This window comes from Megalobrama amblycephala, linkage group LG16 (genome assembly GCF_018812025.1).
Source record: "Megalobrama amblycephala isolate DHTTF-2021 linkage group LG16, ASM1881202v1, whole genome shotgun sequence".
Taxonomy (NCBI): domain Eukaryota; kingdom Metazoa; phylum Chordata; class Actinopteri; order Cypriniformes; family Xenocyprididae; genus Megalobrama; species Megalobrama amblycephala.
In genome coordinates, this window is record NC_063059.1 from 19,991,493 (window position 1) to 20,012,286 (window position 20,794).

Consider the following 20,794-nt stretch of genomic DNA (forward strand, 5'->3'; position numbering starts at 1 on the left):
TCTTTCTTTTCTTCTTATGTTTTCTCATCTGCTCTCATAGCTTGTGGTCTATTATCATTTTTTTCCCATCATACATTTATTTGAGTGGCTGCAACAGGTCCTGTACAGGAAAAGTTATGTATTTTTAAATATTTAATATAAAATATGTATATTAAATATTTATTAAAAATGTATATATATATATATATATATATATATATATATATATATATATATATATATATATATTTAGCAAAATAATTTGTAAAATGAAAATATATCCAAAATCTATATTAAAAATACATGTTATGTAAATATGCACAAAAAAAAAAAAAAAAATATATATATATATATATATATATATGAAATGAAAGGTAATTAAATATTTAATATAAAATATGTATATTAAATATTTATTAAAAATGTATATATATATATATATATATATATATATATATACATACATATATATATTTAGCAAAATAATTTGTACAATGAAAATATATCCAAAATATATATTAAAAATACGTTATGTAAATATGCAAAAAAAAAAAAAAAAAAAAAAATATATATATATATATATATATATATATATATATTCATTACACATGCAAAAATATATCTGTTTTTAATTTATAAATGTATATATTTCATATAAACATATATACATTTATTTATATATATATATATATATATATATATATATATATATATATATATATATATATATATATATATATATATACACACACACACACACACACACAGACACATATATATATATATATATATATATACACAAAAATATCTGGAGAAACCAGGGATACATATTCATAAAACATGTTAATAAAGGAAATTTAATTTAATATCATTTATATTGTTATTCTATCATTATTTAAAATTATTCATAATTTCTCACATGCTCTCTCTTCTCACCTGTTCTGTTTTTTTTTTATTTCTTCTCATCTCGTCTGATCTCTTTTTGTCCATTATTATTTTCTCGTCTTGTGTTGTCTATTTTGATCTCATCTTGTATCATATTTTCATCTTTTAATGTCTCTTCTCTTCTCTTCTCTTCTCTTCTCTTCTCTTCTCTTCTCTTCTCTTCTCTTCTCTTCTCTTCTCTTCTCTTCTCTTCTCTTCTCTTCTCTTCTCTTCTCTTCTCACGCTCTCTGTTATATAAGTGACTGTGCTGAACACCCACCTGAAGGTCTTGTTGAATGTGACTACAGGACATTATGCAACTGCTTTCCTCTGTATAAAGTCACTCTTTTGAGAAGCGGCATTCCACAGGTGTAATGATTTTTATACTGTACAATCTGTATATTCTATCCCTACACTAACCCTAAACCTACCCATCGCAGAAAACTTTCTTCTATTTTAGATTTTCAAAAAAGATCATTCTGTATGATTTATAAGCTGTTTTGCTCATGGTGAATGTCCTCACAAGGTCAAAATTTATTGGTATTACTATACTTGTGGGGACATTTGGTCGACTCGCCATAACATAGGCAACACCAGGAACACAAAGACTGTGTGAATGTAAGGTCATTCCTGATCAGCAGATCACATGAGTTCATGTTTTCAGGGCTTGAGGAGCTTGCAGTGAACTTGCACAACTTTGTCAAAGAGGTTCAAAGGCCTGCTGTGATTGATGCTTTTCTGCTGACTGAGTTTTGCTCGACTGCTAGAATTAAAAGCTCACATGAGACTTCAGTCATATTCAGTCTTTTGATTACTCAGGAACACACATGCACAGTAACTGGTCTAATCTATTTATTTATAAATAAATATAAATTAAAAACAAATGTTTTTCACATAAACTCAGTCGATTTATGTCATATGTAAGAGGCTGATGCTGCCATATTAGTTGTTTAGGAAGGTGAATGAAAAATATGCATTTAATATAGTGCGCTTTTTAATTCATCTATGATAAAACATCTCATCAGATGAAATCAAACATTGTGTGAAAATATTGAACCTATTGTGTGTTTGTGTCCAGATGTTTTGTATCAAGAGTACCGCGACACTTCTAAGCAGCAGGAGATCGAGCAGCGTCGACAGAGAGATGGGCTTCCGACTGCAGGGTCAGGGGTCACGGCTGCGCCTGCGTTGCAGCTGCAGTTGAGGAACAGCATGCACTCACTGAGCCTCTGGCAAAACTTGGATGCTGTGAAGAGCAGTGGACACCTAGATACGCTGGAGCCAAAGGAGATTATACTGCAGGAGGTGGGACACAAGCTTTGGATCGACTAGTGTATAAAAATGTTACATACACTACCGTTCAAAAGTCTCTTATGCTCGCCAAGGCTCCATTTATTTGAACTAAATACATGTTTCTCAGTGACCGTTCGTGAAGACCCGCCCCCTTTAGTTACTGTTGCTATGTCCAACAAGCCATGCCGATCTCTCGCCACACATCATGTTCTTACAGTGAAAAATATATCGCGGAGCAAAGAGGAAACTGACAACACTTCGAACAGACAAGACAGAGCAGGTTACTTTTGATATGAAATAAAATTTCTAATTTTGTCATTTTTAAAGAAATTTGAACAATAAATACCATTTTGTGGCTCTGTAATGTGTTGTGACAGATTGCTGTAGCGCCTCAGCTCAAGCGGCTCGTGAACCGATCATCTCTTCCTACTAGTTAATTTATAGCATCAAATAAACATGAATGAATATCATAAGGAATGTTGTTTCAATCGCGGAAAGATGTCAGTACACACCATTTTTCATGTTCAAGTCCACCGACGTTAATCTGCTAACACCCTGACTCCCCTGACAAAATGGTGGATTCGGCGTTATGATTGGTTAGATCGCCTGTCAATCAAACTCCTGGCGAAGGGTCAATTCAGCATCATTACTCCAGTCTTCAGTGTCACATGATCAACATGATTTGATGCTCAATAAACATTATTATCAATGTTGCTTATTATTTTTTGTGGAAACCTTGATACATTCCAGCATTCTTTTATGAAAAGAAAGTTAAAAAGAACAGAATAGTAACTCTCAGAATAGTTTTAGCATGTTATTGATAATAGCAATGTTAATGTATTTGGTCTTGGCAGAATAGATCTGCTAAACTGCTGTTGATTATTGCTGCTGCAGAGCAAGTATGGACTTGCCATTGCCAATAGATACACAGACATGCTGCTGTGAGCATGTAAGACATGCTGCTGCTGCTGCATAAAGAGACAAACATAAATCCCATAGCAGATCTATGCAGGTGGAGCTGGGGGAGGAGGAGGGGTTCAGAGGAACTCTGCAGGACTAGCTTACAGCTAACAATGAACCAGACTTTTTAAATGTTGAGCAAGCAATCTCATTGGCTGCAGGATCAGCAGAAGCCAATCAGCTTGTGCCATGCGGTAATGATGTGATTGCTTGCAGATTTCATGTAAAGGACCATCAGCCTGTGCCTTCTAGTTAGTTAGGTATTAATTTGGAACATTGCAAATGCCTTTACTGTCACTTTTGATGAAATATTTTTTTTTAAATGTTTTAAAAAAATCTAACTGACCCAAAACTTTGGAAAGGTAGTGTATGTGCTAACAACAGAAACACTTATAAATAGCAGTACACATCAAATGAATGTGTCTATGTCTCTTTCTGTAGGCCATGTTCGAACTGGTGACCTCTGAGGCGTCGTACTACAAAAGCCTGGAGCTGCTGGAGACCCACTTTCTGCGTAACCCTCTGCTTGTCAACACCTTGAGTCAGTCTGACATGCACTTCCTGTTCTCCAACATTGAGGACATCATGAAGGCAAGCGAGAGGTATGTATTTATGAGGGAATGTATGTGGTCAGCATTCAGTTTCATAAGCTTGTGGTTTCCCATTGTCATCTATGTCATATTTAAGGCTTCTATTTTATGAAAGAGACCAACAGGGCAATAGTGGTTTGCAATATTTACCTAGACCACAGTGGCTTTTGATTGGCTGCATATATATTGTGTTTAGTACCTTATATATTATATGTCCAAATGCATTTTTTTTAAAAATATACATTTTGTGTAAACATACTAAAACAGCCCAAAACATATCAGGACAAATGCTGAAACATATTTATTTTGAATATATTTAGTTATTTATATATTCTAAACCGAAATATATTTGTCTAAAATATATTTTAAAACACTTTTCTATAGAGTTTATATAAATGTACAAAAACCAATAAAATATATCAGAAAAACCAAGAATATATTCATAATATATGTTTTTAATACATTTAGTAATCTATTAATTATTAGTTTATTAATTCATATATTGATAGTTTATTCATTTATTTTAAATCAAAATACATGTCCAAAATATATTTTTAAAATAACTTTGATATTTCATATAAATATACGCAAAAAAATGCAAAAAAATATTTCAGGTAAATATGGAAAATATATTCATAATATTAAAAATACATCTATTTTTAATAGATTTAGTAATTTATATAATTTTTATTTGTTCATTTATTTATATTTTGAATATATCCACAATATATATAAAAAAAAAAATACATTTTATCAAAAATAGTTGCTGTTTGTCTGTGTAGACACATAATATGACATCTGCCTTTTTGAGTCCAATAAGTATCTTTCTAATGTGTTGAAGTAGTTGACGTTTCAAACTTGTTTTGCCTCACATAATGGTCAACAGTAATTAAATTTCCATTGAAATAGGGTACATAAACTTGCTTCAATCAAATGAAACTTCCTCCCATTCACCCTGATACCCATTATTGCCCACAGGCTAAAATTAAAGTGTTGGTGTGATTTGATTCCAGTCAGCCAGCTTTATACCATGCAAATCCACCCACTAATGCGGTGATTCATGCGCATGAGTCAGGAGCAACTCTGCCCTTCCAAACCTGCTCTCGTACAGTGTGAAACATTGGATTACAAGATTGATTTGTGTTTTTTTCTTATATAAGATGTGTTTGTTAGTGCACAAAGCAACAGCTATAGAGCTCAAGTTAAAGTTCTTGAAAGAGAAATGTTTCATTTCTGTGCCACTAGTGCCAATAAACAAAACTGCACAGGTATATACTATTTCCATATACTAAGTAAATATACAAACAAGCATTTTCAGTTAAAATTATATGAGTGACAGTTCTCTGTTGACTTTTTAATTTTAAGAAAAGTAATGTGAGACTGAATTTGCCTCAACAGTTTAAAAATGTACAGTACTTTCCCTATAACAACTGAAGTAGCTACATTGCGAACACAAAATGGAACTCGTCTCACGGTGATGACCTCATGCTTTCCTCAGGTTCCTCATGGATCTGGAGCACAGGATCGAAGAGTCCATCCTGATCTCAGACGTGTGCGACATTGTTTATTTTCACGCTGTTAACCACTTCCAAGTCTTCATCAGCTACGTCATCAACCAGGCGTACCAGGAGAAGAACTACCGACGGATACTGTAAGAATTTCTTACCTGAAAAATGGGAAAGATTGAATGTGATTTAACCTGACAGCAACATAGTGTCGGCCCAGATCCGGCCCACATCTGATCCGCGTATAATCCACATGTACCAGTTGTGGGCCAGATCTGGGCCACAGTATGTTGCTGTCAATTGTTTGAGGGCAAATATGTCAGGATGCCAATTTCAGTGATATTTGTCAGGTTGGAGGCACATTTTTGGTGTGCTATTCTACAATCATTGGTTACACTTTATTTCGATTGTCCACTTTAGACATTCTACTTACTAGAAGTCACTTTGCAGCTACATGTCATCTAAATCTCATTAATTTGCAACTACCTGTCAACTAACTCTCTTTAGAGTATTAGTTGACTGCTAAGTTAGGTTTAGTAGAGGTTAACATATACTTGCAAAGTTACTTATAATCAGTAGAATGTCTAAAGAGGACTAATTATATACTACAAAAGTATATGAATGCATGTATAACTGGTCAATTTTGATATCTTGCACTATTTTGCTTCCATAACATGTCTTTCAGTCTTGTGTAAAGAAAACATCCAGAAATTCTCATTTTAGTGTTTAAACTTCGGTAAACATTGGTAGATTTTCTTAAAGGCAGATTTCAAGTCAGCAAAATTGTAGCACTTTTCAGTTTTATTTCTATCAATACTATTCTTAAGGAGTGGTTTGTTCTTATATAATTTTCCTGATTTTTTTAAAGTTGGCATGATATCGCAAGTTGCAATAGTCTCTTCTTCCCTGTTGTGACCTATATCCGAGTAAATCTGTTTCTTGAACAAGAAAAAAATGTAGGATTTTGTCCATGAGGAACTGATTGGATGGTTGTGGTTTGCTATTGGTCAATCTCATGTGAGTCACATGTCTTGCCCTCACGCCGTAAATATATAATCAGAGAGATGACGTAAAAAAAGATATATCTAAAATCCCCCCTGTAAAACCTTTAACTCTAATACGCCAGAAGAATGAATCAAGAACTTTAAACCTGACTTTATCCAAAGCTGTTCTGAAACGTATGCAAATTAGTGCATATTTAATTAAATAATGCATCATTTGCATATCTGAAAACTTGTAATACATGTTATAATACTTGTAATTCTGTGAATAGTCAACTGGTGAAAGTATGATAAATGTTTACCCTATTCACCTCTGGTGTTTTGCGTTGACAAGAGTTCCTTGGTCGACCAGCTTCACCAGAGAGACAATGCTGATCAACCAGCTAAATCTGGCTGCTGAACATCCAACTAAACCAACATGCAGATTCATTTTGGTCTGAAATGCTTTCTTTGTCTAAGCTTTAGAATGTAAGAGTGTTTCCTTGTTTGTGGCGTAAACCGAAACGTGACGTTGTGTGTGATGTCTGTAGTAATTAAATGTGACACAGTGACTTGACATGTATGGTGGGTGTGGCTCATACAAGAAACAACAACAGAAACGCCTTAGTGTGTCTCCAGCAATGTTCCCACGATTACTTCGCTTATTGAAATTCCATGACACTTTACATTTATCAAAGCGATAGTTCACCCAAAAAAGAAAGAATTGTGATCAATTACTCACCTCCACGCTGTTCCAAACCGTATTACTGAGTTTCTTCTGTGCAACTCAATGAGTTTTAATATATTAAACAACTTGTGCATTTTGTTCCAAGTCTTCTGAAGACATACGGTAGCTTTGTGTGAGTTATTGATTGTGCATGTGTAGTGCGTTTGTTACGTAAATCATCTAGAGTCTGCATGCTTGTTGAGTGTCTCTCCTCAGACCAGCTGTCTACCTGGATTCTCGCCTGAGGCTTCAGTCCTCGCTGTCTTCTGATGAGTTGTGTGAGGGGTTGTGTAGCTGCTTTCATATGTGTGTGTTTGTAAGCCTCGTAAAGCTCTTGGGACTTTCTGCCGACAGGCCTGGGAGTTTTTTTTTCTTTCCATTCCTGTTAAGATTAGGGCTAAATCCAGCCTGTGTGTATTACGTTCAAAACAGCAGCTAGGCTGTGCATCAGAAACAAGCATGTTTTGTTGTTCAGAAACCACACAGGTTCATGTAGGTTAAGTCTAACCTCATACACTGTCTTCCTGCTTTTTGACCCAGTTAAGTTCATTTCAAGTAGTTCATTGTGTTGTCCTAGAGGCGATATCATACTAAATACTAATTATTTTTTACAACAATTAAACCTATTTTTATCCTTAAGCAGTATACTGCAGAAAGAAGAAGAAGTTGTTTAATGGAAATTCTGTATGCAAACTTAATTTCTCTTGCTCAATCAAACTGCGTTGCTAAACATCATTCTAGACAGCTTGATTCATAGGCCACCTGCTGGACAACAGGCTAAACTGCGCATATTTGTCAAAAATCTGGGTGAAATGTTATGCTGTGCTTGTAATAGCATAGTAACATGCTTGTATTTTTGCAGTATGTAAGCTATCCTGAACTTTTGGCAAAATCAGAATCTAGTAGTGTATCCCACAATGCAATGTGCATCCTATTTGACCTTCCATTGGAGCTGTGATAAAGGAATCAAAATTAAAATCAGTCACAAAGTGAGAGGGTTTCTCTTTTTTTTAACAGTAGGCAGTATACAGTATATGTGCTGTATAGTATTCCACCCTCAGGCTATTGAACTTGACACTAGCTGAAACTGAAATGGACATTTATGCAAATTATCTTAGTGATATACAGTACATATATAGTATTTGCATAAGCTGATCTTATTACTGTAAATCATAACCATTTCTGATATCTTTGCTGTTTCACTTTTGGTTGCGGATTGTGAAAGCGGTTTAATATGACACCTTTAGGTGCAAAGCAGCTTCGTCTGACCGCAGTTCAACAGAAATAAGTTGTCTGCTAGAGGAAAATGAGTCTGGTCCTTTATGAAAGCACACCGCTTCTCTGCAAACCACAACATTTGAGGTCTTATTTTTTGTCATGATAGAGGTGATGCATCAAGTTTAGTGGTTTGTTCAGATCAACCAAGTAACATTACATTTTCTTGATAATATTTCAGCAGTAAAGATGTGTGTAGTGTCTGTATAGTCGGCTGGCTACTTAGAATCAGATCAAGCGGTGTCCGATTCAGGATTTTTTTTATTTTGAATCGATTCTTTTCAATGAAAAGGGAAAGAATGACTCTTTTGAATCAGTCCTTTTGAATGATGCCGGGTTTAAGGGACAATCATTGAGTTTTATGATCTATATGGGCTTGTTTGTAGCTTGGAGATATGGAACAACTCTTCATGTTGGCTAAATGTGCATTAACACAGTTGTACATAAATGTCAGGAGTGTGTCTGTGTCTTTCAGACAAGAAAACGCTCTTTTCCGAGAGAAAATGTCCATCCTGGAGAATCAGCCGAAAGTGAAGGGCCTCTCGTTTACCTCTTCCTCATCCTCCCTTTCCAGCGAATCACACGACTCAAGCTACTTGTTCAGGTAAGCGTCAGCCAATCAGAAGTCTTGCATAAGTTGCGCAGGAATAAATAAGCCAAGCAAATGTCTTAGAATTGGCTTAGTCTGTCTCACAAATCTGGCAGTGTTAACAAAATTTAAACTCCGTGAATCTTTCTATGAATGAACATTGATAGTTCATTTGTGCATTATTTATGAAAACATTGCATTGATTTTGTATGCAATCATTGAGTAGTGTGTTGGTCTATATCAAAACTGATTCTTTGTTCCAGAATATACTAAAGAAGGTGGAGGAAAATTCCGAAAGAGAAAAGACGGCCATATTAGCTCATCAGGAGTTGGAAAGGGTAAGTGTGTGAGTGTTTTTTGATTTCAGGGTGTGGTAATAAGCCTTGTCATTAAAATGCGTAATTGTCTCTGGACTTTCACCTGTCAAGCGCGTCTTTCTCTGTTGTCTGCGGTACCAAGGTTACCGTGCCACACCTTTTGTAGCTGCAGAAACACCCACAAAATGACTTTAACAGCTGTGCGGTGGAATGCTGCTTTTTGTTCTTAACTGTTTTTTTAACATCTTAAAGTGATTATTGCTGGATTATTGCTGAATTAGTGTAATTATGACTGAACTGCTATTCAAGTTCTCAGACTCAAATTATTTGTTTTATAGCAACAATCATAATGCCAAAATGGATGCATGTGGGGCTTTGTTGTGGTTGTGGACAGGAAATACATCATCACTATATTAATTCACCACATATGGTTTTGCAAAATATTTAACAACAAAAAGTGCATCAATGACCACAGGATACAACAAATATAAATACAACATGTGTAAAGGGATCTGACTAACTTAAAGGGTTAGTTCACCCAGAAATGAAAATTCTGTCATTAATTACTCACCCTCATGTCGTTCCACACCCGTAAGACCTTCATTCATCTTCAGAACACAAATTAAGATATTTTTGATGAAATCCGATGGCTCAGTGAGGCCTGCATTGACAGCAAGACAATTAACATTTTCAGATGCCCAGAAAGCTACTAAAGACATATTTAAAACAGTTCATGTGACTACAGTGGTTCAACCTTAATGTTATGAAGCGACGAGAATACTTTCGTGCTCAAAAAAAAAAAAAAAAACCAAATAACGACTTTATTCAACAACATTTAGTATTGGGCGATTTCAAAACACTGATTCTTGAAGCTTCAAAGCTTTACGAATCTTTTGTTTCGAATCAGTGGTTTGGAGCGTGAATCAAACTGCCAAAGTCACACCCCCCAGTGGAGAACCATTGAAATTTCGAAACACTTATGACGTAAACGAAGCCTCGTTTACTGAAATCACGTGACTTTGGTGCTCCGAATCAGTGATTCAAAACAAACATTTGTAAAGCTTCATGAAGCAGTGTTTTGAAATCGCCCATCACTAGATATTGTCATAAAATCATTATTTTTTTTTTTTTGGCACACAAAAGTATTATCAACGCTTCATAACATTAAAGTTGAACCACTGTAGTCACATGAACTGTTTTAAATATATCTTTAGTAGCTTTCTGGGCATCTGAAAGTGTTAATTTTCTTACTGTCAATGGACACCTCACTGAGCCATCGGATTTCATCAAAAATATCTTAATTTGTGTTCTGAAGATGAATGAAGGTCTTATGGGTGTGGAACGACATGAAGGTGAGTAATTAATGACTGAAATGTCATTTTTGGGTGAACTAACCCTTTAACTGTTAAGGCTGTTGCCATTTTGGGGTGGTTGGTTTGTACATGTTGTCACAACACAACACAAATTCAACAAAGATATAAAACATTTTCACTAATCTTATGATTCAGATATGAATGCACCATCGAGACTCTCAAACAGCTTTTATTCAATAAAAACCTGCTCAAGTCAATGATCCAGAGGTCATCTGCATTTTCCTCATTTATAAAGATTTGTTAAACCTCTGGTAAACAAACAGCTGATACTTGAACTCCTAGTTGGAGTGAAACTTGTAAGTGTTATTTAGTCAAACTTGTTCTTGTGTGGGAGTTTGTTATTTTAACCGTGATGACAACATTTCTGAGGGAATAGTAAAACCTGATGAACTGGAGATATTCCCACTAAGAAATCTGTTTAAAAATGGGTTAAATAATGGTCCATTTTAAAGTTGTATTTCAAGGTTATGGTGAATATGTGGGTTAGTGTAGAGTACTTATAATTAGCTCATGTTAAAATACAAATGAACAGGAAATCCCCACAAAGATATTAATGCACATGTGGGTGTTTGTATGTCTCAGATTGTGAAGGAGTGCAATGAAGGTGTGAGGAAGATGAGTCGCACTGAGGAGCTGATCAGCATCGAGAAAACGCTCGAATTCAAGTCAAAGGTACTAAAATGCAAAAGAAGTCAAATGATTCATTGTAAATATGTTGTGTCATAACCCTGAACGCACAAGCTCTCTATACTTACCCAAAAATTTAATGTATTTATGTCATTCCTAACCCGTGTGACTTATGTTCTTCCATGGAAAACAAAAGGAGATTGCCAAATTCGTATGAATTTTTGTGAATGACCTACCCCTAACCCGCCCCTAAACCTACCCGTCACTGGGGTTTAGGGTTTAGTGAGGTTGTAAGAATTTGTACGAATTATCCACCTCGTAAAATACGTACGAATTGGTTGTAAGATAGCATTGAAATTATCACATAAATTGTGTCCACTATCCCTTTAATTGTCACAAGAGCCCTTGGTAAGAAGTGTTTACTCAAGTAATGAATCAAAGTGAAACTCTTATAATGCTCATCGTTATAAGCCTATAAAGTGCAGTTGTCTTCTCTTATTTTCAGTCAGTGCCAGTGATCTCTCACTCTCGCTGGCTGCTGAAGAAGGGTGAGGTGCAGCAGATGTCTGGACCCAAGAGCACTAGGACCATGCGCAGCCGCAAACTCTACCACCCCATTTACCTGTTCCTGTTCAATAACCTGCTGCTCATCACCAAACGCAGCTCCAGGTCTGTGACATCATTAGCTGAACTTCGCTCAAATTATGTCATTGTGATGATGTCATCATTCGGTCAATGCCAACTGAAATCTAGAGAGATTTTGATTTTGATATAATACAATTTACTAACAGCAAAAGAGATGAAAATGAAATAATCACTTATTTTACACAAAATTTGCACACACACACAAAAACAACATATAAATAGTTTAACCCTCTTGTGCTCTTTGATCATTTTTGACTGAAAAATGTTACATTTTGGTTTTGTTTAGAATTTTTTACTTCATTGAATTGGGACGAAACTTGGTAAAGGTTTTGGCACTTGCTATGAGAACACACACACAAAAAAAAGAAAAAATCTTGGACAATTTGAAAAGGTTAAATGGTCCTGAAAAAAATAGTCACACTTGTATTGTTTGCGGGGAAACAAATTTCACCTAGTGGAAACTTTTGGTACTGCGGCAGAACAAAATCTTACTAAAAGCTCATTTTTTGAGATATCAAGTTCAAATTTGGAACACAACTTGTTTAGATTTATGGCTTTAATTTTCTCACATTTTTGAGTAAAACGTATTTTGGAAAAAATATATTTTATATAAAAATTTAAAATAGTTTTTTTTCATAACACTACATGTAAAATTCTATAACTTTTTAAAGTTTTTTTTTTTTCACTTCAGCCAATAATCTGACGAGAAGAGACCAAACTTAAGTCTGTGCTCCAAAGTATTCAAGATTTATGAGTTTAAGTTTAAAAATTTTAATTGAAATTTGTGAATAAATGGATTATAACTAGCGTATAAATATGATTTAGTACCATAAGATCCCCTAAAAATACAAAGTATTAAATAAAAAACATTATCGAACTAAGATATATACATTCATTTCATTGAAATAAAAATGAAAAAAAAAATAAAATAAAAAAAATTGGTTGATGTCTTTTGATGATTTGTTGATATTTATTGTCAAAAGACAAAAGATGACTGCTGAAATGGCTCAAAATGGCTAAATATTGTCCAATTAATCGACTTATATCCGATATGCATGTTTCTTGGGTATTTTATGTTTGTTTTTCCTTTATTTATATCTGTATTTGCACGTGTGTCTCAGTGGAGAGAAGTACCAGGTTCTGGACTCCTGCAGTCGCTCCATGCTGAGGACTGAAGACCTGGAGGATCAGGGTCAGATGCTGGCCAGTGTGTTTGTGCTAAAACTGCTGGAGAACCAGGAGGACAGAGAAGTCAGCTACATGCTCAAGACTGAAAGCATGTGAGAACGCAGACCTAAGCCATTATCTCAGAGATTACAGTACATATTTGCTTTGTGTGCTAATGGCGTTCTGAATGTTTACAGAAGCGATAAACTGCGCTGGATATATGCTTTGACTCCAAACCGCCGTACAAGATTCCTCTCAACCAGCGCTCACCAACCAGGTACATCATATACATGCCTGCACACCCATTGTAAAATGGCGCTATGCCATGGGTTTTGATTCTAAGGAAATGGATAGCTTGAATGCAAGTTGGTATGGATAATGCTAACTGTAAAATGGGAATTTATATGTCGGAACCTGGCAAGATAAATCCCATCTCTCCCATGTTTTTGTCCTATTTAAAGAGTTCACCCAAAAATGAGAATTCTGTCATTTATTACTCACCCTCATGTCGTTCCAAACCCGTAAGTCCTTCGTTCATCTTCAGAACACAAAGTAAGATATTTTTGATGAAATCCAAGAGCTTTCTGACCCCTCCATATGGCACTTTAATTACCACTTTCAAGGCCTGGAAAGGTAGTAAAGACATTGATAAAATAGTCCATGTGACTGCAGTGGTTCAACCTTAATGTTATGAAGCGACAAGAATACTTTCTGTGCTTAAAAAAACAAAAACAAAAAAAAAAATTCTCAGCAGTTTCTTCTCTTCCGTGTCAGTCTCCTATGCTGTTGACGCAGTAAACACAGTGAAGCGCTTCCAGGTTCTAGGTCATATTTAATTTAATTTAATTTAAAATAATTAATACAATAATAATTAATATATTTATTTTATTTATAATATTATAAAATAAATAATGTAATAAAATGATTTTTATTTATAATATTATAAAATAATGTAATATAATTTATTTAAAATAATGTAATAATAATACAATTATATATATATATATATATATATATATCATTATTATATTCATGTATTATTTATATTATATAAAATAAGTAATATAATAAATTACTGTTATATATATTTTTATTTATATATAATATATAACAGCTTTTTATTTATATATAACAAATATGTACATATATTTAATTTAATTTCTAATTTAAAATAATTAATACAATAATAATTAATATATTTATTTTATTTATAATATTATAAAATAAATAATGTAATAAAATGATTTTTTATTTATAATATTAAAAAATAATGTAATATAATTCATTTAAAATAATGTAATAATACAATTATATATATATATATATATATATATATATCATTATTATATTCATGTATTATTTATATTATATAAAATAAGTAATATAATAAATTACTGTTATATATATTTTTATTTATATATATAACAAATATGTACATATTTAATTTAATTTCTAATTTTAAATAATTATATAATAATAATTAATATATTTATTTTATTTATATTATAAAATAAATAATATAATAAAATGATTTTTTATTTATAATATTAAAAATAATGTAATATATTTAAAATAATGTAATAATAATACAATTATATATATATCATTATTATATTCATGTATTATTTATATTATATAAAATAAGTAATATAATAAATAACTGTTATATATATTTTTTTATTTATAAAATTATACAATAATTAACATAATAATAAATATGATATATATTTAATTTAATTTCTAATTTAAAATAATTAATACAATAATAATTAATATATTTATTTTATTTCTAATATTATAAAATAAATAATGTAATCATATGATTTTTTATTTATAATATAAAATAATGTAATATATTTATTTTTATTTTATTTTAATCTGTCATGAGTTAAATTATTATGTTTCTTTTTATCTGTGTGCAGTATGATTTATTGTTTTTATTGGTGCATGTCAGATTCTCCACAGGTTCAGTGTATCCAGTCCTACTCCTCTCAGGAACCTGATGAGCTCTCTGTAGAAATGGCTGATGTGCTTCACATTCTGGAGTGTACAGATGACGGTAAGAGATCACAAGCACATCGACACACAAAAGTCTGTCTAACATAAAAAACTTGCAATAAACCACGCAGCTTCATCGGTCTTTGATGTTTTTGGCAAGACCAGGTCTCCGTCTTTGAAGTCTGCATCATCTGCTATCAGTTGCATGAATTGTGTCTCGCTATGTTACTTCCTGTTCTTTTTACTATTTTTGTGGCATGCATGTCCTTCCTGTTTTTCATCTCTCTGAATCTTGATTGCAAATTCATCTCTCTCCCTCAGGGTGGATGTTTGGTGAAAGGTTGCATGATGGCGAGAGAGGTTGGTTCCCCATCCGTGTGGTGGAGAGGATCATGAACGCAGAAATTCGGGCTCAGAACCTCAAAGAGTGTCAGCGGATCCAGCAGGCTCAGGAAGGAGCGCAGGGGGCCAGAGCCGCCTCCAGGGGGCGCCGCCCTGCTAAAAGTCCCCAGTACACTCCCACCTGGACTGACCTGTAGATAAGGAGCTAGAAATGACATCACATAACCGCCACCATTCGTTCTCCTAATTCCTGACCCGGAAGCGACGTCATCTAGATGTACGGTGGACTGATAGTCATTCTGTGTCCAGTGTTTTATTGAATACGTGTCCGGCGTCACTCTGAGGACTCGACAGGGTCGTGGAACAGCTCTTGCACTATAAGCACTTGTGTTTTTGAATCGCTGCTTCCATACAGTCCTAACACGCTGTTAGCATGAAGGATTTCAACTTCCGCAGTCACACACGGGGACCACTTTTCTGACGGTGAAGGAAAAACAAATGCTACGTCAGGACTTTCGTAAAGTCATAATGCTTCTCTCGAAAAGGAATGTATTAATGTGCATGGTCACACCTTTACTGACAATACAGGTTTGTGTTTTTAACTAACCTCTGAGGACAAAGAGGATGTACTGTACCGTGTGGAGCTCATTCTCCTCTCATCCACTTGAAGAACAAAATGAAAAAAAGAGAGAAAATGAACAAAGTTAATCAACTGCACATATCTGGAGTTTTAAATGCAATTTTTTTCATGTCCTTAAACGTGATACATGGAAGTAAAAAATGCAGATGAAGAACACTGAGGCGTTTTTTGCACGTGCTGCATGAATCACACACACACATTAAACAATGTTTTTCCTACACAAACACACTACACACACGAGAGTCAAACTTGTTAAACCAGTCTAACACCGTGTCCTAACCAGATGCGACACGGGAACTTTTCAGTGACAAGCCATTTGTTCACACTGAAAGCAAAATGCTCAGTGACGTCATGTGACACAGTGATGTTTAACATCAACCAATCACTTTTTTGATAGACATCACTTAATATGTCATTATTAGAAGTCTCGTTATACACAAAAAAAGATTGCCTTTTTGTTTACTCTTGAATGCACAATGCGTTAAAAAAAAATAATTATATGTAATTTTATTTTTGAAGTCTGTTATTGGAATGTAATCTTGTCATATATTTTTTGAGATTTCAATTCTTGGTCCGCAATCATCCAAAATCGCATACTTCCTTACTATATAGTATGTATATGACTAAAGAAGTATGTCAGAATTCACAGGACTTCTGAAGTGTGCATACAATGGACACTTTACTATCCCATGAGGCCACGGGAGAGGATTTATGAGTGAAGGTGAAGCGACGCAACTGACGCTTTTAGGTCACATGATAATGACAGCATGGTGAATGTATTAGTATGTCTGGATTACATTCATACTACACACATTCATAGTATATAGAACATATTTTGAATAAGTAATTTCTTCATTACTGCTAATAAACTAAGTACACTCAAGAGAGTAGGCGATTTTGGATGCAGCCCTTATGAAAATATTATAAATATAGCAAATATGAGATGCAATTGAATGACTAGGAAATAGCTGTCTGGAAGCGCAAACAAGTGAACTGACTTTCCTTAAAGTGATAGTTCACCCAAAAATGAAGTTTCATCTTCATGTCATTCTAAACCCACAATATTTTCTTTCGTGAACCACAAAAGGAGATTTTTTTAGGCACTATTTTTTTTGTAGCATGACGCCTGTTATAGCTAGTTATCGCATGCTTTTGTCACTTTATTACGTCGCATCTGGTTTGGACACAGTTTAACAATCTTTTCCAAGAGAGAATGTAACTTCCATGTGAGATGAGTCTTGCTGCTCTGGAGTAGGTGTTTTTATAGCTGTGTGCATGTTCTTATGAAAACATGTGGTAAAGAGTTATTGCCAAATAATTGTCCCATTTCATTTTGTAAAAAGATAATTTATTGTTAATGAAAATACATCTTGAATGTTGAGACCTTGTCACCCCTGTCTCATCTCATCTAATAAATGACAAACACCCACTTTGTGTCTTTCTTGGATGTTTTATTTATTTATTTATTTATTTTGTTCTGTAAATCATCTTGATATTCAATGTGGGGAAAAAATGTAAGTTAAAGCGATAGTTCACCCAAAAATGAAAATGTGATGTTTATCTGCTTACCCCCAGGGCATCCAAGATGTAGGTGGCTGTTTCTTCATTAGAACACAAATGATGATTTTTAACTCCAACCGTTGCCGTCTGTCAGTCGTATAATGCATGTCAATGGTAACACAATCTATGAGAGTAAAAAAAAAACATGCACAGACTAATCCAAATTAAACCCTATGGCTCGTGACGACACATTGATGTCCTAAGATGCTGCTTCGGTCGAAAAGAAATTAAGGTTTTTGATGAAAACATTCCAGGATTATTCTCCTTATAGTGGACTTCAGTGGCCTCCAGACGGTTGAAGGTCAAAATTACAGTTTCAGTGCAGCTTCAAAGGGCTTTAAACGATACCAGACGAGGAATAAGGGTCTTATCTAGCGACTGATGTCTTATGACATCAATGTGTCGTCACGAGCCGCAGGGTTTAATGTGGATTTGTCTGTGCATGTTTTTTTACTCTCATAGATTTTGTTAACATTGATTATATGACTGACAGACGGCAACGGTTGGAGTTAAAAATCATCATTTATTTTCTACTGAAGAAACAAAGTCACATACATCTTGTATGCCCTGGGGGTAAGCAGATAAACATCAAATTTTCATTTTTGGGTGAACTATCCCCTTAAGACTTGATTTTATCCATCAGGAATTCTTTGAATGATGAAAAGTGTCTCTGTGTGATTGTCTGTTTGAGAGAAGTGCTTTGTGATGGCAGCCAAAAAGGTAAGCTATAAGTTTCAGAGATGTTAGTAAAGTAAGTATACAAGTTAGAATATTCTGGTAAAGAATTACGAAGAACGTTTTTAAATGCAGTGTGCACCGATTAATCGTTCACAATATGAGCAGGAATGTGTTCATGCTTATTTTAACAGCATTTTATAAACTGATATCTAGTCTTAGTAGTTTCACCCAACAAGCTGTTTCCTGAAGCAAGCTTTGCAGAAAACACCAGCTGCAGAACCAACAGCACCACTTCCTCTTTTCCAGCTCTTCACAGACATCTTTTACTCTGAAAAACATAGTCAGAGCAGAATATTATCCAAGCAGAAATTAGGATGGAGTGGTCTTGGACTAGAGGACCAGGTGAAAATATACAGAACTATTTCACTTACGTCGCATTGAAATCCCTGGAATTCCATCAATTTGTTGAATAAACTGTATAGAAATTAATATTTTATAGAGCTAAAATAAAAGTTTTTCTCACACGAGTAAAATCCACTTTGGTAAGTCTAGATGAGCTTATAGCCTATACAAAACTATTTAAGATGCGATATGATTGATTTCTCAAACAGACACAAAGCAAGTGCCACAGCTAGTAAAGACATGCTGGGTGACATTACAATAACAATGTATGATGCTAGATAAAATCAGGAATTTTGAATATTGTTAGGTGGAGATAACATTTTAGAAATGTCTTAGCATGATTTAGATTAGGAGAAAAAACAATGACATGATCTTTTATTATACTCTGTATCTGTAATTTTAACTTTTTTGTAATTTATATAGAGTTAAACTCTATATAAAAGCTTTAGAAACCCAACATCAGCTAAAATCCCTTTCAAGGAACATCTAAAAGTCAGTTCAAAACAATAAAAACTCTTCAGTTCAGTTGAGGTGCTCTACTGACATTTAGCGGTGAGGGAATGTAAATGCAGCTGTGAGTTTTGTGCAATCAGTGGCTAAACAAATGAATTTATCAATATCACACGAGTCGTGAAACAGTCTTGTATAGAAACTCACGCATGATGAAAAAACGGCTCAGTTTAAAGATATAAAATGATTCTATTTAGTAATAGCGGCTTCTAACATGGTCTGGTTGTTTTTTTCCATCCTTTTAAAGAGAAAGCTTTAGCATGTCCTTTTTTGTTGATTTGTTACCAAAGACATACATACAATTTAACCTGAGTTTTTAGAGCAATTAGTGACACATTGCGTGACGTGTGTGGCCGGTTAGCTCAGTTGGTTAGAGCGTGGTGCTAATAACGCCAAGGTCGCGGGTTCGATCCCCGTACGGGCCATCAGCTGTTTTGACTGGGACTTTTCAAATATTATGTTGTAAATAATTACATGTTAAAATGCTTGTAATGAACTTAAGGATTAATGTTCAACCACGTACAGTCTGGAGGATATGACAGCGCCATAAGCAGCAAACATGAATTCCCATGGCCCACAAGCGCAGCGGACGTACAATCACAAAGATGTGATTGCTTGTCTGCAAATCCCCGATCATCACGCAAGCATCTTTGGTCTTGACATGTTTGTTCTATATACTGTGGTTCTACAAGAAATTGGTTGTTGAGGTGGATACAAATTTGCCTCAATAATTCTTGGCATATTTTCAATTTAATATTAAGAAAAATGAAGGGCTCGTCCGGGATTTGAACCCGGGACCTCTCGCACCCAAAGCGAGAATCATACCCCTAGACCAACGAGCCATACGATTCCCTTCCCTGCCTGAAGTATTTCAAAGCTGGAAAGTAGGTGATGATGATTTGCTCAAATGTTTTTTTTTTTTTTTAAGATTTGTATTTTCGAATGTATACACAAGAGCATTATATACTAAATAACAGTTATCCGAAAATAATGTCAATTTAAAAGTCCTCTTACATAAATACTTGCTCACATAAATCTGCGGTGTATATTACTATGTAAATTGTTAGTTTCACATGTGAACGTCTTTGTCTGTATTTGCATACGATTAAATTTTACACTTTATGTATTTTAACATCAACTATATATTTCCCGTTTAATAAAACACCTTTATCCGATCACGTAGTCAGACCTCGTGGCGCAACGGTAGCGCGTCTGACTCCAGATCAGAAGGTTGCGTGTTCAAATCACGTCGGGGTCATGTATTTTGTGTTTATTTTCCAACGTATATTTTTACTATCAGCATATTAGCATTTTGGCGGGATACAATCCGTTAAGTGCAATCGACAGCAGTGCCGTTCAGTTCAGTAAACGCTATCACTGTACACATATTGATTCACTGGTATTTCGATCGTGTTCGGTAGATTTTATATCAGTTATACTCTACATTACAATGTACTAAGTAAAGTTGTAGCACATTACTTCTTTAAACAATTCGTTATCTTGTAAATTGTGAAAAAAAATGAAGGGCTCGTCCGGGATTTGAACCCGGGACCTCTCGCACCCTAAGCGAGAATCATACCCCTAGACCAACGAGCCAGTCAAATACATCTTGCGTGTATTCACATAATCATTTTCTCCCCAGTCAATCTTGTCATTTTAACTTTTCTACCAGGCAAACAAGTGCAGACAAAGGCAGGACATAAGTCAGGAATC

At 34.4% G+C, this 20,794-nt stretch overlaps 1 protein-coding gene and 4 non-coding genes across 5 annotated transcripts in view; 3 read left to right on the top strand and 2 right to left on the bottom strand.

Moving 5' to 3' along the window:
* Positions 1 to 17,360, top strand: part of ngef (neuronal guanine nucleotide exchange factor) — a 32,395-nt gene extending 15,035 nt beyond the window's left edge. Inside the window, 12 exon segments of the mRNA XM_048161061.1 lie at positions 1,982 to 2,208; positions 3,598 to 3,758; positions 5,245 to 5,397; positions 8,709 to 8,782; positions 8,785 to 8,837; positions 9,086 to 9,160; positions 11,095 to 11,184; positions 11,645 to 11,808; positions 12,906 to 13,064; positions 13,149 to 13,228; positions 14,906 to 15,010; positions 15,271 to 17,360. Of these exon segments, the coding sequence (XP_048017018.1) occupies positions 1,982 to 2,208; positions 3,598 to 3,758; positions 5,245 to 5,397; positions 8,709 to 8,782; positions 8,785 to 8,837; positions 9,086 to 9,160; positions 11,095 to 11,184; positions 11,645 to 11,808; positions 12,906 to 13,064; positions 13,149 to 13,228; positions 14,906 to 15,010; positions 15,271 to 15,488 (1,559 nt within the window). The 3' untranslated portion in view covers positions 15,489 to 17,360.
* A 2,072-nt stretch (positions 17,361 to 19,432) lies between these two features.
* Positions 19,433 to 19,506, top strand: trnai-aau. The gene has a single exon. It is a non-coding gene; the product is annotated as a tRNA-Ile (tRNA).
* A 345-nt stretch (positions 19,507 to 19,851) lies between these two features.
* Positions 19,852 to 19,923, bottom strand: trnap-ugg. The gene has a single exon. It is a non-coding gene; the product is annotated as a tRNA-Pro (tRNA).
* A 344-nt stretch (positions 19,924 to 20,267) lies between these two features.
* Positions 20,268 to 20,339, top strand: trnaw-cca. The gene has a single exon. It is a non-coding gene; the product is annotated as a tRNA-Trp (tRNA).
* Positions 20,340 to 20,605: 266 nt separating this feature from the next.
* Positions 20,606 to 20,677, bottom strand: trnap-agg. Its single transcript has one exon. It is a non-coding gene; the product is annotated as a tRNA-Pro (tRNA).
* Between the last annotated feature and the right edge of the window lie 117 nt (positions 20,678 to 20,794).